General features: G+C 38.5%; 1 protein-coding gene across 2 annotated transcripts in view; it reads left to right on the top strand.

Moving 5' to 3' along the window:
* The first annotated feature begins 2,019 nt into the window (after nucleotides 1-2,019).
* Nucleotides 2,020-17,522, top strand: part of ypel1 (yippee-like 1) — a 45,335-nt gene continuing 29,832 nt past the window's right edge. Inside the window, exons 1-2 of one of the 2 annotated variants that reach the window (XM_033619255.2) lie at nucleotides 2,020-2,504; nucleotides 16,422-16,706. In XM_033619255.2, coding sequence (XP_033475146.1) covers nucleotides 16,590-16,706 — 117 coding nt within the window. In that variant the 5' untranslated portion in view covers nucleotides 2,020-2,504; nucleotides 16,422-16,589. Of the gene's footprint in view, nucleotides 2,505-5,703; nucleotides 5,889-16,421; nucleotides 16,707-17,522 lie in introns of those variants that run through there. The other variant, XM_033619254.2, reaches the window with a different exon arrangement.

Here is a 17,522-nt window from a genome sequence, read left to right as displayed (position 1 = left end):
GCAACAGCACCTTGTCCAACCTTGAAGCAGATGGGCTACAGCAGCAGAAGACCACACCAGGTGCCACTCCTGTCAGCTAACAACAGGAAACTGAGGCTACAATTCACACAGGCTCACCAAAACTGGACAATAGAAGATTGGAGAAATGTTACCTGGTCTGATGAGTCTGGATTTCTGCTGCCACATTCAGATAGTAGGGTCAGAATTTGGTGTCATGGATCCATCCTGCCTTGTATCAACGGTTCAGGCTGCCTACCTGAGTATTGTTGCTTTACTTCTATACTGAAGACTAATTTTAACACAAATACATAATACATTTAAAAATGGACAAGTCCTCATGTTCAACAGACTGAGTTATCTCACTCATTCTGTGCTGTAGACGCTTAATGCCACAGTGTCCTTCAGGGGGCGCTGTTGTATTGGCTAATAACGTCCACTGCAGTCTGTCCTTGTTCCTGACAGTGTGATTCATAAATTAATTTCATTCACTCTTTGTAGCCTACAAGCCATGAAAAGATCCAAATTAAATGCATTTTTATTTTTTTAAAAAGCTACGAACATTAACACTTTGTATTTGTGTAAAATATATTTTGTTATTCATACAGTATTTGAATAAATACAGTTAAAGTAGATAAATAAAATGAGGTCTAAGTTAATTTAAAAAAAAAAAAAAACTTGTACAATTATTCTATAAAATATGATATTTTAAACAATATTTTAACCCTGTGATAAATACATGTGATTTAACCACAGTTAACATGTGATTTAAACATCAATCAACTGTATTGATTTCCGGGGGGTTTGTTTACTTGCTCTTCTTACCCACGTGTTTGCAATGCGGTCACGCATGCGCGCTGTGGGGTTTGGGGATTTTGGCATACGTCTGTGTCGGTGGCGCGCACAGCCGAAAACAACCCCCAGCCACGCGTGCACGCTTGTCCAGAGTGTGGCCTCGGGTTGATTGGCTGTGGAGCGTTAGCCCCGCCCTCCCTCGAAGCGGATTGGCCGGACGGAGATTCTTCTTCTTGCTGATTGGACGCTATTTGTAGAACCGGCTGTGTAGCTAGGCTACTGCTGCCTTCACGTACCTGACAGAAGATCAAATTTAAGAGACTTTGAGGATGAAGACGTGGTTTTAGTTGTTTTGTGTGGGAGCTGCGGCTAAAACACATCCAGCAAATTAGGTTTTAAACTTTTTGGAGACTGTAAAAGGGAAATAGTCAAAAACTGAATTAAAAGCTGTGATTTTTTTTTAACTTAATACACAGTCTTAGCAGCTGTTGACATGGTATCCATGATTTCTGCTTTCACCATCCAGAAATACAATTAAAAAGTATAACTGATAAATATATTCAAGTAAATCGCATCGTGACAAAGTATGTTTAAAGTTTCCCAACTCACTTTAAAGCCTAAAATACACGTAGGCTGTGTAACACTGTAAATTGGCCAATCTAAAAATAAGTAACGGGCTACTTCTGTTGTTGTTCAGTGTGTGTGTGTACCATGTTAAATGTTTCCTCAAACATGCCATAAAGATTTAAACGTGACAACTAAACCTTCTCGATGACAACTGAGCAACTTCATCCACTGAATATGAAAACCAGATGTGGAGGAAAGCTTCAGATACAAGTAAGTGTTTCTACTTTTCATTTTGGTAAAACATTTTCAGAGTTCAAATGTCTGTGTTCAGAAGTGTATCCTGAATTGTTTGACAGTACATTGTTGCTGCTTCGTCGTTGTATCCCTGTGATTTATGGGTTAAATGTCTGGCTGCAAATCAAATTTCCCATGTTGAAGTTGTTCAGACATGTTCCACGTTGTTGTTATTGTGCACTCGATTCTCAGTGCTCTTATTTCCTGCAGCGCTTAAAGGCAACACCGGTTATTGTAATAAAACAGCGCTTTTTCTGCACTTTATATATTTTTTACGACCCAAACCAGCTCTCATAATCAGTCCCAGTGAGAATATAAACACTTTAAAGTCTTCTCCGACATTTCCGGGGTGGCGAATGTTGTTGTGCATTATTCAAAGCGCGCTGCGCATCACGGAGCTAATTAGGATTTCAGTATAAATAAGGCCGCAGACGGGACAGCCCGGCCTGTCCTGCCGCTGGTGTCGGAGAGCTAAAGGTATAGAGGTTAAAACCCTTCAACGAGCTGCGAGCTGCTCCAACATGCACACACTCTGACCCGCCTCACGGATGGGACTCTACTCAAACCGGACCTGCGGAGATATCCTGCACATTTAACGGTCTAACGCAGAAAGTCTGTGGCTCATGAGCGCAGTGAAGATCCACCGAGGAGATTGATGTTTTTGGAGACTTTTTTAATGGCACTCGGCCCGACCTAGACAGGCTGCTGCTACCTTTATGGGACGGTGAAGGCGTCTTTGTGTTTTTTATGTTTTCTACTGACATCCAGACTCCTGCAGCTCCAGTGGAGAGACGGATTTCCTCAGCGGGTTGTTTTGGTTTCCGAGGGGGGGAAGGCGAAGTGTTTTTGGGGTGAGTGCAGCGCCAGTGACCTGCTGGAGGACACGCGTGTGTTTGTCAGAATAATCACTGATAGTCTTGCTGTTATAACCTCTCAGAGACTTATAAGTGTGCATGTGTAGTGAGTTTATAGCTGTTATTATATGGTGTTTGTTTCCTGTTGCACCAATGCATTTATAGTTTTCATGTATTCATATTTTATAGCTTAAATGCATGGTAGCACTCGGCTTCTTGTGTTTTGGGATGCAAGCAGAGCCACTAAACTATGCAATGCATGGAAAAACATTCAAATATTCTGATGACATATTTATAACATTTGCATAACACTAATATCTCCCTAGAAACTTAAAGAGCGGTGTTAATGTCGTGATGTATGATATTCCTAAATCCCCTGCTCCTCCAGGATGACAGCACTGTAGGATTTATAGGCTTATAATTACATGTTTAAATTAATAATTAGGATACAATGTCTCCTTTCTTTAATGAGACACGTTTTGCAATTTGATCCTCGAGTTACATTCAAGAGCCAAAGACGTGCGACTCCTTCCAGCGGACACGATGTGCGCTATCTCCGTGTATGATCGCCTTCATCACCCTCATCTGTGTGCCTCTCTGGCTGCAGATCTCGGTCAGTGTTTTTGGGGGGCTTATGGTGCCACGTGAACAGGCGACGAAAACACCGTGAAAGGATGGATTTCATAACGCTCACGCGCGCACAGCCTGCACCTCTCGAGTGCATCTCTGCAGTGTGCAATGTTGTGTTTACATGCGTTCATATGGCGGGTATTGTACAGTGACAGTGGCTCGTGCTGCGTTGTGAATATTTCTTTTTCAATGAAAAGGCAGTTTAAAAAAAAAAACAGTCCATGAGTTGTTGTTGTTGTTGTTGTTGTCTTTAAGTCCACGCGCGTACTCGACGTCAGGACAGCAAGGGTAGGACGAGGGCAGGCTTTTGTTTGGGAGGTAGGAACCAGATTAATGTTTATTTTTAGCCATTTTTTCATAAACTAATGTCATCATTCATGGCATTATGTTTCAGATGTGGCTCTGCTCAGTGTCAGGATGATGCAGTACTGACACATAAACAGTGCAGCAGGAGGAGGAGGTGGAGGTGGTGGTGGTGGTGGTGGTGGAGGTGGTGTGGGCGATCAGGCTACTGTTTTGTGTCTTTTAATCTTTTAAATAAAATAAGAATTTCGGCTCTGGCTCACATGTCAAAGCCTAAAGCAACACTCGAGGAATCTATTGATCTGTTTCTAAAATTAGCTAATAGGGCCAGGCTTGTTTTGGCTCAGAGAGCTGTGTGGTTGTTTTTCAGGAATAAGCATCCTATAATATTCCCACAGTGTTTCCATGGTGCTCAGTTAGGACTGAAGTTGACCTTTCCATGTTTTTTGGTGTTTCTAATATCTGATTGCATCATCCGCTGTGTTTGACATCCTCATAAAACATGTCAGGGTGCTTTTTCTTAAATTATTTTAACTCATATTGTCACTTAATCTTTCCACAGACTGATAAATATTAATATTTATCATGCAAATTGTAATTTGAGTGAAAAATGCACCAAAAACGTGCAGAAACCAAACGTGACTTTTCCTCTGGTTGCTACAGAGAGCTGCATGTTGAAAACTGAGGATGACAATCAAAACTAATGATGTTTCATATCAGAGAAAGAAGAGGATTCAGATTCATATTCTCATCTTGTATTTATTTACACATCCGGGTATCTGCGCGCTCCCTCCTCCTCTCAGTGGCGCCTTCACGTCGCATGGGAAATAAGCACTTCAGCAATAACAAAACAACTTTCAGAGCTTTGTTATCCTGAAACCAAAATATATTATTTAATTTGTTGCTTGTTATGCTCAAACACGTTAAATGTGATGCATCAGACTTCATGTTTTACAAAAAATAAAATGTATTTTGGACTTCACTAGCAACAAGTTTCAGTTGTTGAAATCAACAACCTGAAACCTGAAGTGAAACACATGTGGGGAACAAGTTTAAAGGACCTTTTATTTTTAGCAAGCATACAAAAGAAGCTCTGTTACTGTGTTTCGTAAGGCCCAACCCGAGCAAAAACACAAATATATACCTCAATTTAACAACCAAAAATATCATAAAGTTGAAGTAAATGTAGCTATTTACTCAAGGAATAACTGTAATTTAAGATAAGGTTAAGTTTAGTCAAAAATTGTCAAAAATAAATGGTAGTGAATAGCTATGATAGGCCTATACATTACACATAAATAGTAACTTCAAAGTGTATTAACACTCAAATAATCTCAAATAGATTAAAGGCTGAAGATTAATTTGTCATTTTACAACACAGTGTGGAACACAACTTGTAGACACACTGTCTAACTCGCAAAAATAATGATTTTAACACAGCAACATTTCGGTGACTAGACCGTCATCAGGGAAACCATATCGAGGTGTAGTCACCGAAATGTTTCAGCATTAAAATCATTATTTTTGCAAGTGTGCGGTAGTTTTATTTTTCTAAAAGTTGTGTTCTATTGTCCCTCTCCTACGCACCTTTTTGGAAATAGATGTGCTAAGTTTGTCTTTGTTCTGAGTTCAACACAGTGTGGACAATGAAATGCAAACTTGCTTTTTCACAATATACACACAGAGAACATATATAGAAATATTTAGGCCACTGCTTATTATTATTTATTGCTGTTTCTTGTATTTTTGTATCTTTTGCATGCCTTGTTTTTTTTTTAATTTTTAATCTGACTGTTTCTCTTCTTGACTGCTGCAACACTGGAATTTCTCAATTGTGAGATTTATAAAGGTGTATCTTATCTTATCATAGAGTAAAATCAAATAAAACAATATTTACAGTCACCTATATATGTATATTTATATACATGTGTGCAAGTGAAGATGAGGAAGTTGCAATAAATAATTAAATAGCAATCAAACAAGTATAAAATGATTAAAAACACATAGAAAAATAAACGAATTACAAATAAAAAAAAGGATAAAGAAATAAAAACATTTCATTTTCACCTCAAATGCTACTTAAAACCTGGTTTCCATCTTTCCCACGGGAGCCTGAAGGCAGCGCAGGCACCCATTGGTCAGCCCTGGCTGTCAATCACAGCTCCATCTCCCTCCCACGTGGTGACGTTTCCGTACCAAAGTAACCAGGCCAGTCCATTACGCACACAAAAGACACAACAAAAGCCCGTGTTGGGAAAAATGAGATCCGTCAGCACCCAAAGGACACAACAATAAGTTCCCATCTGGCAGCGTCACACATGGACCAGAGCCTGGGACGACGACAATCATTTATTTAACTTAAAAAAGACAACAAACTGAAAAACATCTTTCTCTCTTCAGCAGGCAGTTTTCCACCAAGCTGCGTTTTGCTCAGCTCTGATCCAGGTGGTGAGTACAGCAGCAGCAGCAGGGCAATGTTTACCTCACAAAACCTGGTTCTGGTGTCGTGCTGGATTCACAGACTGCATCAGGCTCGGAAAAACAAACAATCGGGGGGGAAAAAAGCAGCCAGATACTGGTAGCGACACTGTTGCGCTTGAGCTGGCGTCGTTGCTCTTTGTTGGGGATAAACACATTTTAGAAGAGGAGGAGGGGGGTTGCAAATCATGTCATGTCAAGATTAAGTCATTTAGAGTATTAAAATAATGTCTAAAACCGCATGTTGCGTTCAATGTGCTGTTCTGCGGGTTAGATTTAGTGGTGAGTGGAGCGAGTCTTTTGTCTGGACACTTCTTCCTGTTAGTGGTTACCAGAGACGCACAGTGTGCTGCCACTTTGTTTTCACTTTGCTCAGTTTGAATATCAGCTGTTCCTGCTGGGTTACCTGTCTACTCAACTCATATCACCTTTATTTTTTCATTTTCCTCTGTTTATCCTTTAAAACAGCGTCGTTGAAATCAAAATTTGACTCATGGCCATGTGATGAGGAAGGCTGAAACAAAGAAAGCACAAATTCTAGTGCCCGGAGATGATTTTGTAGGATTCACGACATCTTTTTAAGTATTTTTTCTTTGTTATAATTGAAGAAATAAACAGAAAATGCTCAAATAAGAGCATAAAAAGTGAACACAAATAAGACCATGTGCTGTCAGACGCTCTGAAGTGAGGAACTTGGCTTCACAGGGGATCAAAACAAACAAAGAAAAAGCTCCACAGACGTTTACTTGTCCTTATTTGGCATTCATGAAAAATAAGTCAAGTGTGTGCGTCGTGTCATGCTGTCTTAATGCAAATAACAGCATGCTTTTGTCTGTGTGTGTGTGTGTGTGTGTGTGTGTGTGTGTGTGTGTGAGTGATGCACTGCACAAAGCTGATATAATCACTAATGGTGATGATGCTGAAGTGTGACACACTCAAATCTCGTTTGTGTGTGTGTGTGTTTACCTTTCCTCGTGCACGTGCAGCCGGGTTAAACTGGGCTAATTCAGAAAGGGGATTTTGTCCTTTTCATGCAGGGATTATTCCTCAGGCACCTGTGCAGATTATACAGTATATGTATGTGAATATGGCTGGCCGGGGGGGGGGGGGGGGGGGGGTCACCGGGTTGCAGGCCGCCAGTTTTCACCTCTCTGTACCTTCCCAGTTGTGTAAATGTGTGTGTTTGCAGAGCAGCCATGCTTCACGTCAGGTCACGGCTGCTTCCTGTTGAGTTGCGGAAGCTCCTTTGTTTTCTCGTCTGGCTGATGGCTTCTGTCTCGGCGCTGCTGCTCTTCCTGTTGCAGCACATTGAGCTCGACTGGAAACTTCTGGGGCTCGTTGTCATTGTGTTTTCACTCTCAGGGATGCAGCAGAGTTATTGTCGCAGTTTTTTTTAACAAGGTGGAACCTTTGTTGCGCTTTTGTTGGTGGTTAGAGTGAGCGTCGAGCCTGTGGGCCGAGAGAGACAATGTATTTATGAGACAAAGAGTTTTTTTCCTAAACTCAACACTCAGGTCATCTATGACAATGTCTGTCCTTTTGTTATAAATTACAAATACTTTTTCAGATCATCAGGTATCAGGTAGCAAACAATTACAATTTGAGGTCTTTGTACTTTACTCAAGTATTCCCATTTTATGCCACTTTACACTGTGACTCTATGACATTTTAATAAGAATAATAAGCTTTATTTATACAGTGTCATTAAAAACAAAGCGCTTTATATGTTTAAAACTGGAACAAAAACATTTCAGAACTGCAATGACATTAAAGGAGCAGTGTGTAGGATTTAGTGGCATCTAACAGTGAGGATTACAGATTGCGACCAGCTGAAACTTCACCTAACTCCCGTTTAGGATTCCTTCAGTGTTCATTGTTCAAGAGGTTTTTACAGTGAGCCGAATTATCCGCAGAGGTCTCTTCTTCTGCAAAACAAACAAACCAGGTGATTGAAACTGGTAGAAACACTGAATAAAGCAATTTCAAGTTATAAATCAGCGTTTCTGCAATGCTGTTCGGCTCATCGCTAGCCAAGCACCTGCTAATGTGTGCTCCCCTTTTTTTCCTCTCCTTCTACAAAACAAATAGATCAGGTAATTAAAACTGGTAAAAACACAAAATAAAGCAATTTCAGGTTATAAATCAGTTTCTCTGATTCTGTTCAGCTCATCACTAGCCTAGCACCTGCTAATGTGTGCTCACCTTTTTTCTCCGGTAACTTAAGATCTTGACGTGCAGGAGGTTTTTAACAGGAGCTGAAATATCTGCAGAGGTCTCCTCCTCTCCGAAACAAACTGATCAGGTGATTAAATCAGTAAAAACACAGGATAAAGCAGTTTCATGTCAAAAATGAGCGTTTTTCTGATGCTGTTCAGCTCATTGCGAAGGGGGTGCTAACTATGGTGGCAGCCTCTCCGGATGAGGTCCCGCTCCGTATGTAGATATTAACGGCTCTCAAGTAACGAAAACACAATGAGTCTTATTTTCAGGTTATTATACACTAAAGTAAACATACTTATTGTATTATATTGCATTTCTGCCCCCTGAATCCAACACAATGGACCTTTAAATCACACAACAGTACTCATTAAAATGAAAATGAAATTCCCAAAACTAATATAAACATTGAAAGCAATAGCTATAACAAGATAAGATATGATTAATGCTGGTGCATTTTGACAAGTAATTCTAAACATGCCACTGACTCTGAAAGCCTCAGATCCCCAGGCAGGGAGTTACAGATCGGACGGCCCTGACTCTAAAATCCTGGTCACCTTTAGTTTTGAGCTGTGAGAAACAGGCAGCAAAGCTCTGCCTGAGGATCTGAGGCCATGACTCATGCTCAGAAATGTAGCTGGGAGCTGGACCATGAAGTGCTTTAAAGGTAATCAGTAAAATCTCGAAAACTGACTGGTAACCAGTGAAGACAGTCTGAAACAGGAGTGATGGAATCTTGTCTCTGTGGTGTTTGTTGAAAGACGAGCAGCTGCGTTCTGTACGTGCTGAAGGCGTGAGATGGTCTTTGGGTTTAACCCTGAGTACAGTGCAGTGCAACAATATAACCGAGATGGAATAAAAGCATGAATGACCTTCTCAAAATCAGGCCGACAGAGATTTCGAGGCATTTATTGTACTATTCAGTCCACTACATTTATTTGACAGCTTTAGTTAGTTTGTACATTTAAATAATGAATATAAAAAATAATCAACCAATATATTCTTATGCATCTTTGCAGGTTAAGTTACCCAACAGTATACAAAGTAATTTAATTTATCCCCACCTTCGCCACTTAAGTGATGTATACATCACTTATTATAATTCGGTAATATGATATGCATTATTGTCAATGGATCTATTACTGAACGGGCTCAGGCCCATGGGCCCGAAGTGTCAGGGGCTGGCTGCCACCTGCAAGATGTCACTCAAATTAACATAGGCACTCGAAAAGACCTTGAAGAGATGCAAAGGAACTAAAAAGAGACACAAATTTACCAAAGAAAGAAAAAAATGTACTTGAAAGAGACAAAATTACCAAAAAAGACACTAAATATACCTCAAAGAGACACAAAATAACCTAAAAGAGATGCGTAACAACCACAAAGAGATGCACAGGAACTACATAGAGTCACAAAACAACCAAAAAAAGACTCAATATGTCTAAAAGGGACACGCAAATAACCAAAAAAGACACTAAATATATGTCAAAGAGCCACAAAACAACCACAAAGACACAAAATGACCTAAAAGAGATGCAAAATAACCATAAAGAGATGCAAAGGAACTATAAAGACTCACAAAATAACCAAAAAAACACGTCAAAGAGACAAAAAAGACACAATATACATCAGGGGGCACAAGATTACCTCAGAGAGATGCAAAGGAACTAAAAAGAGACACAAAACAACTACAAAGAAACACAAAATCACCAAAAAATAACAAAATGTATGTGACAGAGACAAAATGACCAAAACAAGACACTAAATATAAGAAGAGAAAAAAGAGATGCAAAATAACCAAAAAAAAAATCAAAGAGACAAAATGACCAAAAGAGACACTAATTATATGTCAAAAAGACACAAAATTACTTCAAAGACATGCAAAAGAAACAAAAAGAGACACAAATTGACCAATAAAAGGACAAATTATACATCAAAGAGACACAAAATGTTCTAAAAGAGATACAAAGGAACTACAAAAAAGTCACAAAACAACCAAAAAAGGACACATTATACGCCAAAGAGACAAAATGACCAAAAAAGACACTAAATATACGTCAAAGAGACACAAAATGTCCTAAAAGAGATACAAAGGAACTGCAAAGACTCACAAAACAACCAAAAAAACCACAATATACGTCATAGAGACAAAATGACCAAAAAAGACACTAAATATACATCAGCGACACAAAGTGACCTCAAAGAGATGCAAAAGAAATTAAAAGAGAGACAAAATGACCAAACAAAGACACATTATACATCAAAGAGACAAAATGACCAAAAAAAGACATAAAATTTACCTCAAAAAGACACATAGTCACCTCAGAGAGAGACAAAATGACCTTAAAGAGATGCAAAATAACTACAAAGAGATGCAAAGGAACTACAAAGAGTCACAAAACAACCAAAAATACTAATTATACTGTCTGGTTGGTCTGTGCCTGGGGGAAATAAAAGATCATGAGGTGCACAGAAAATATATTTTCTAATAGTCTAACTGTAGTAAATATAAATATAAGAAGTGAAAGCCTCTGTGGTTCAGCAGATACATGGCACCACCCAGTCTAATTTTAATCAACAACAAAACACAACATAGTCGACTCACTGGTGATCCATGACAGCAGTGCAGCCATTCACTCAGCGGTCACTGCAGCCAGGTACTCACAACCTTCACTTAAAGTACTATTATTGTGATGTATGCATAATTAAATTAAAACATGTTGCACCTCACAAGCTAGTTGTAACATAGAGATTAGTTTTACCTTAATTTGTACACCCACTAACTGCTGCTTTGACTGTTGTGTGGCTAACTGACAAAGCCACCCTGCTGAAAAAACCAGCATCGATCAGACCAGCAGACATTATGCTGGTCCATGCTGGTTTTTTCAGCAGGGCAACGTTAGCTTGCTAACATATGACAGTTATAGTGAAAAGTAAAACAGAAAATGCCTGAAACTTTATGAAACTTGACAAATGCTGTCTAATATTGATGTTACTCTTAAAGATGTTAAACCACAGTTTAACGAAGATAACAAATGTGCCTCTAATTACAAAGTAATATGTCAATAACAGTTTGACTAGCTAAATAGCTAATTTCACGTTAGCGTAAACTGGCTATTTCCTGCTCATTCTAAAATGTCTGAATACTCTAAACTTTAAAACACAGCTTGCTCCATGTGTGTAGACACTAAATACACAAAACAACACCTACATTTCCGAAAGTTTTTTTTTGCCCCTCTGAAACAAATTTTTGGAATGTGTAACTTTAATTTAACGTCTTGTCCCTTTTACTAGCTAAATGTGGCTACACATTTTCACAATTACACATCAGTCTCAGTTAGACGTCTGGTGTGGTTTATTTATTTTTTAATAAAGTTTTAATTTAATAAAGTTTTTTTAAAGTTAGTTCGTAAGGGTCCTCGGAAAAAAAAGGGGTTTTCATAACAACACAATCCAAGTTGTGAGTACCATTTTTAACAGGATAAAGTGGCGTTGTGTCGGTATACCGGGTGCCATAATCCTCTGTCGGAGCTACATCAAATGAGCGATTCATAATTGATTTATAATCTGAAGCCTAATTTTTAAATAAGTATTATTCATACTGGTTTAAATAAACAATTTGATTATATTTCCTGATTTTGGCTGACAGTTTTGTGTGAAAGTAATTAAAGGCCTGTCCCAAATATAGGCCTGTTGATTTCAGTGATTTAAGCAAATAATAGCCCGGGCTATTAATTGAACTTTAACAGTATGCTATTTTGTGATCCTACCTTGGACAGCGCTAGGGGTTTCTTATATATGCATAACTGAAGTGAACAGCTAAAACATTTATTATGTTTCATGATGCAACCTATTTTAGGAAATCAGTAGTTTGAAACTAGCTAATAGTCTCTAAGATGCTTCAAATTTAGGGGGTGATCACACAGAAATGAGACGCTAGAGACGCGTACGCTTCAAAGACGCTTGAAACGCTGGAAGCGCTTATTCAATGCACACTAGCTACTGGCGTCTGACGCTCAAAAAAGTTGAAAATATTTTAACTTTTCAGTGTCTACGTGCGTCTAAAAACGCACGTCTACAAAAACGCGCGTCTAAAAAGATGCTGGAAAAACGCCCGTCTAAAAAGGCACTTGAACGCCAGTCAGACGCGCTGTATCGTAGGAAAACAATGGTTTTACTGGCGTCGCGTTTCTAGCGTTTCATCTCAGTGTGATCGCTCCCTTAGTGATGGAGTGATGTTAATGGATTTATAAAAAGCTAGTGCAATATAATCCTGCAAAAGTTAGCTAAAGTAGACTTAGCAAAATATAGCGTACTTTATGTATCAAGAGTAGTCATTATGCAGCTTGAAAAGCCCCCTTTGTTGCATGTCATCCCCCCTCTCTCTCTCTCACCTGTCTGTATTAAGCTGTACTATCAATTAAAGGGGAAATACCCAAAAAATAATCTTAAAAAGTGTCAAAGTCAGCAAACTGTTCTGTTTTTTTAGTGGTGAATTAAACTTTGCGCTGCAAGCAGACAGGTAAATTAAGTAAGTTAACAACCAGCTGGTGAGCATTGAGCAGCTAGAGAGCCAGATTATTTTTCACAGGATCTTTGGAAACTGTATAAGGTCATCATTGAGCGGCAACATCTGGGGCTGAAAAATTAAGCCAACATGGAAGCGCAAAATACTGCACTTCCTCAAATGGCCACTTGAGGCTGGCTCCAAATCAGAGTCAATCCCCGTTGACCCCCATATTAAAATTCCAAACTTTGTAGCAGAAAAAAAATCATTTTCACAGCCTGTTACAAAAACTGTTTTGGTCTCTATGGCTAATTTCCCTCTTCATGGCAACTGTACAGAGGGCGAATCTTTATGTAACTCACTTGTTTACATTTTATTCAGGCTTAAAGTTACGCATAATTAAGGGCAGGCGTCTTTGAGTGACAGGCTGTCATAGTGTCCTCAGCTTCTCAGTTACATCCACTTTTCGCTCCTCCACAGTGCCAGCCTCTCGCCCAAATATGGTCACTTCTGTTTCCAAAAAACCCAAGATGGCAACAGCTGAAATGCTAAAAACAGAAGTCCATAAACCAGTGGGTGACGTCACGGAAACTACATCTATTATTTTTACAGTCTGTGGTCATAATTTTTCTGATTTTGTGTTAATAGCTTGTTCTGCTGTCCATGAGTGGCCAAAAAAAAACTACTAATGTAGCGTTACCAAGTAGTTAAACTTCATTTTGTACAGGTTAGTGCAATCTAAAGAATTACGATAGTACAACAGTAAAACAATTAAAGATTAATGCACACAGGAAATAAAAATGTTACAAAAAAAATAAAATAGATAAGAGGAAGTAAAACACTTTAAAACAGGTTCAGTAAAATTGTTACTGTAGCTGGATGTGGTTAAATCACATCAGATCAAATTCAGCTTTATTTCCACGATGCCTTCTGAACAACACAAAGTGCTTCACACAGAAATTAATAAAAAAGATCAATAAACAAGATGGAACATAACAGTAACAAACAATAGGAAAATAAAAAAGTAACAGGCTTACTCTATGAACAGACCTCAAACCTCAGTGTCCACTTAAAGACACCAAACAGCCATCATCTCAGTGTTTACAGGAACAGCCTTTTAGTTCCCACTCACTGCGAACCACGGACACAAACAAAACAATTAATAATGATAATTTAATAGACAAGATAAATAAAAAGGGTCATAAAAGGCAGCATGGAGGCAGCAGCGTTTAAGATTTATTTGTAATTTTTAATAATGAGGCACGTCTTGACATTTATTTTTGAGGAAACGGTTTGATTCTCCAGCTTTAAAAGATTAAATATGCACATTTCTGGTATGGGTGTAAGCATGAGTCATATTTGATCAGCTGGAATCAAATTTCTTGCCACACCAAAGTCCAGACAGCAGCAGGAGGTGAAGCAGGTCTACGTTCTGGTGCATATTTGGCGTAGTTGTACACCTGCAGAGATGTTTTTGTCAACCGGAGTCCCTCATTCATTGTGTCTTGGCTGCATTGTCTCATCGTCTATTCTAGTCTGTCCTGCAGATGAACTGAACCAGTATGCATTTGTTTCTGTGGCGCTGAATCTCCTGCAGGCAGTAAAACAGGATAAAGCTTCTGTTCAGAGATATTTTCTGTGTTTTTATAATAGAGCTCACCTTTTTTTGCTTGTTTGTAACTTTTAAAATACAACTCCAATTTATTACAACTGGAGTTGTATTCTCTTAGTTTTGTCTATAGTTTTATATTAATGATAATATAATAAAACATTTGATTTAAAAGACATCTTTCAAAACACCCAGGTTCAACTCATAGAGCATACAGCTCAAGAGACATATTGTTGCTGTGATAAAATCAATTAGATATTGGATATGATAACATTGTACTCACTAGTGCTCAGATCCAGTGGTGGAATTTAACGTACCGCATTTACTCAAGTACAATTTTGAGGTACTTAAATGGTGTATTTCCATTCTATGCTACTTTATACTTTTGCTTTTCTCTATTTATTAGGCAAATATTTGTTTTACGGTGTCCATCACTTTACAGATTTAGATTATGAGTACAAAATTTAAATCCTCTTATAAATTATAATGTATTTTTACAGGTTGAGCTACTTAGCAGTATATAAATCCATTAAAATGAGCTCCACCTTTACCAACTGCAACAGTTAGGTGATTAACACATTAATGCATCAATTATTATAATGATATGAGCTTTTCTGCAGATTTTGCACTTTCTTTTTGTATTTTTGAGGATTATTTAACATATGTGTAGATGCCAAAAAAATAAGGTAAAAGGGAAAAAATACATATACATACATAAAATATAAACACACAAAAACATATACAATATTAGGAAATAAGCAACAATAAACAATGCTAATAAATTAAAAAAGCAAATTAGAAAAGAAAAAAGAACTTGTACTTTTGGTATTTTAAGTATATTTTGATGCTAAAACATTTGTACTTTTACTTTGTAAGATTTCGAATACATGACTTTTAGGTCTAACAGTGTTTTTTCTTATGGACAAGATCTTAGTACTTCTTTCATCACTGCAGAGATGTGGGAATGAGGTCACTAAAAAAGTCCAGCGGGGCAAAAAACAAACACGAGCAGTCAGATGATCCGGCAAATTGTAAACAAACTCTTGAGGTTAGCCAAACTTATTTGTAAAGGAAAATGAAGGCAAACAGTGAAACTATTACTCAGACTGTTTGTTGTAAACATGAGTTACAGTTTGCAGACTGACTTCCTGGTTCAGCTTTGACGTGCTCAATTAACTGGGGGGTTCCTTCTAACGTTTCAGCTCTCATACTCGTTTACAACCTGTCTGATTGTCTAAACAATCATGTTCCTTCTCCACATCTGACTTGCTGTAGAGAACAATCTCTTAATCATAATCAATAGAAATAACAGCCAAAACTACACAAATAATATTAGAATAAATAGATAAATGTATGGATACATGCCAATGAATATGTTACTCTTACTGAAATTAATAAAAAATATATGTAACTACTGAAAAAATTATCTTTATGTTGTATTTCTTCATTTTCCTCTTTTTTGACTGTTATGCGTTAGTTGATGTCTGTAAAATCTCACTATTACCTACAGTTCAAGGTTGTACTTTCTCAATATATGTATGTAATGCAACAATAAATGTGAATGAACACAGTTAAATAAACTCCGAAATTTGACTTTGGTTGGATACAGTGATGTATAGATGCCAACAGTTAAAAGCATTAAGGCTGGACATTTATGAAACTGTTGTTGCAAAACTAAACACAGACTCTTCTCGCAATGAAAACAAAGTCTGTAAGACAAATTTATAGATACACAAATCTGCCCTTTGAGGGATTCTGTAAATAATAAATGATGTTGCTGCCGTACAAACAAATAAAAACACCGAACGTTTATCTCGGAGGATAACAAAAATCTCATCCTGCATGCATCGGTCCAGTGAGACAGAACAGACAAGGACATTAACTATGAATGCTGAAATCGTTTGTCACCAAGTGAAACATGTTGTGTGGCTTTTACATAAACAAGGGTTTGTTTGGCGTGTCATGACATTAAGTTACATCACCGCACAGCCATGTTGGGAGTCAACAACATGCGATTGTAATCATATATTAGATAATTGTAATCAAATGATTGCTCGAGCAAACGAGCTGTGTTTATATTGGAAATGCAATCAAGATCATGAGCTCTAAAAATAGGAAGTATGGGACGTGTCTCTCATCGCATCTCCTCTCTTTCCGTTTGGCCCTGCAGGTTTGATTTTCTCCTGTGGTGTCTGTGTGGAGCGTGCCACACACCCACTCCACAACAACGACGGCTTTTGCTTGCATCTTCCAGTGTTTCTTCTGTCAGCAAGTCCAGCAGAGCTGCAACTCTTCCAGTGCCAGCCCTGACACCAGCGAGGAGCCCTGCCCCACTGACATGGTGAAGATGACCAAGTCAAAGACCTTCCAGGCTTACCTGCCAAGCTGCCATCGCACCTACAGCTGCATCCACTGCCGGGCACACCTGGCCAACCACGACGAGCTCATCTCAAAGGTACAGCAGCTCCAGTCCTCCCTGTCCCTGTCCCTGTCCCTGTCACCTTGCAGCATTTCACATGACATTCAGTTGGTCTGTTTATATTCATATACATGAAAAGGCTTTAGGGGGGTTTATAGTCATGTCACAAATCTCCCAGCAGCCATATTTGGTGCCTTCATGAAGGTCATTTGGAGAAAAGTAACACATACATGTAAAAGATATAAAGAAAATGTTGGCACTGTACATTTCTGCAACCCACCAATATGTTACATTTCAGTGCTTCTAAAATGACGTAGTATATGAGCTGACTTTGTCAACTGGAGGCGGAAGAGTTGGTGGATGGCGTGACACAGAGGTGAGACGCCTGACAGTTGCAGACCACTGTTGCAGGCAAAAAAATCCAACAAAGCCGGGTGTGATGTAGCAAGTCATCGCTGTGTTTCCATCTGCTTTTTAAGCATGAAAAGTGTCTTTTTAATTGAGACATTGCTGCTTTTCCTGCTGCTATTTGGCCCCTCAAACTGGGTATTTTAAGGCAAAACATGATCTTTTCCTAACTATAACCATGTGGTTTTTGTGCCTAAACCTGGCACGCTGACCACATTGTTGTTGAAATGTTAAGTTTCAACGTATCTGCTACATAATAGTGTACAATGTAATGTAGCTGTGGTTTGCAGAAGCATACAATGCCATCATTTTTGTTGCTGTTGGGTAGTAGAAAGACTGATAAACTGAGTGTAGACACATTAATTATGTTGTCACACCAAAGTCAATTCATTTCAATGGCTGAAATTCAACTAACATTCGATCAGCAACCAAACTGAGGATCGT

Source organism: Epinephelus lanceolatus, chromosome 9 (assembly GCF_041903045.1).
Source record: "Epinephelus lanceolatus isolate andai-2023 chromosome 9, ASM4190304v1, whole genome shotgun sequence".
In the NCBI taxonomy this organism is placed as follows: Eukaryota; Metazoa; Chordata; class Actinopteri; order Perciformes; family Serranidae; genus Epinephelus; species Epinephelus lanceolatus.
The sequence above is the reverse complement of the archived record's forward strand: the minus strand, read 5'-3'. Positions and strand labels throughout refer to the sequence as shown.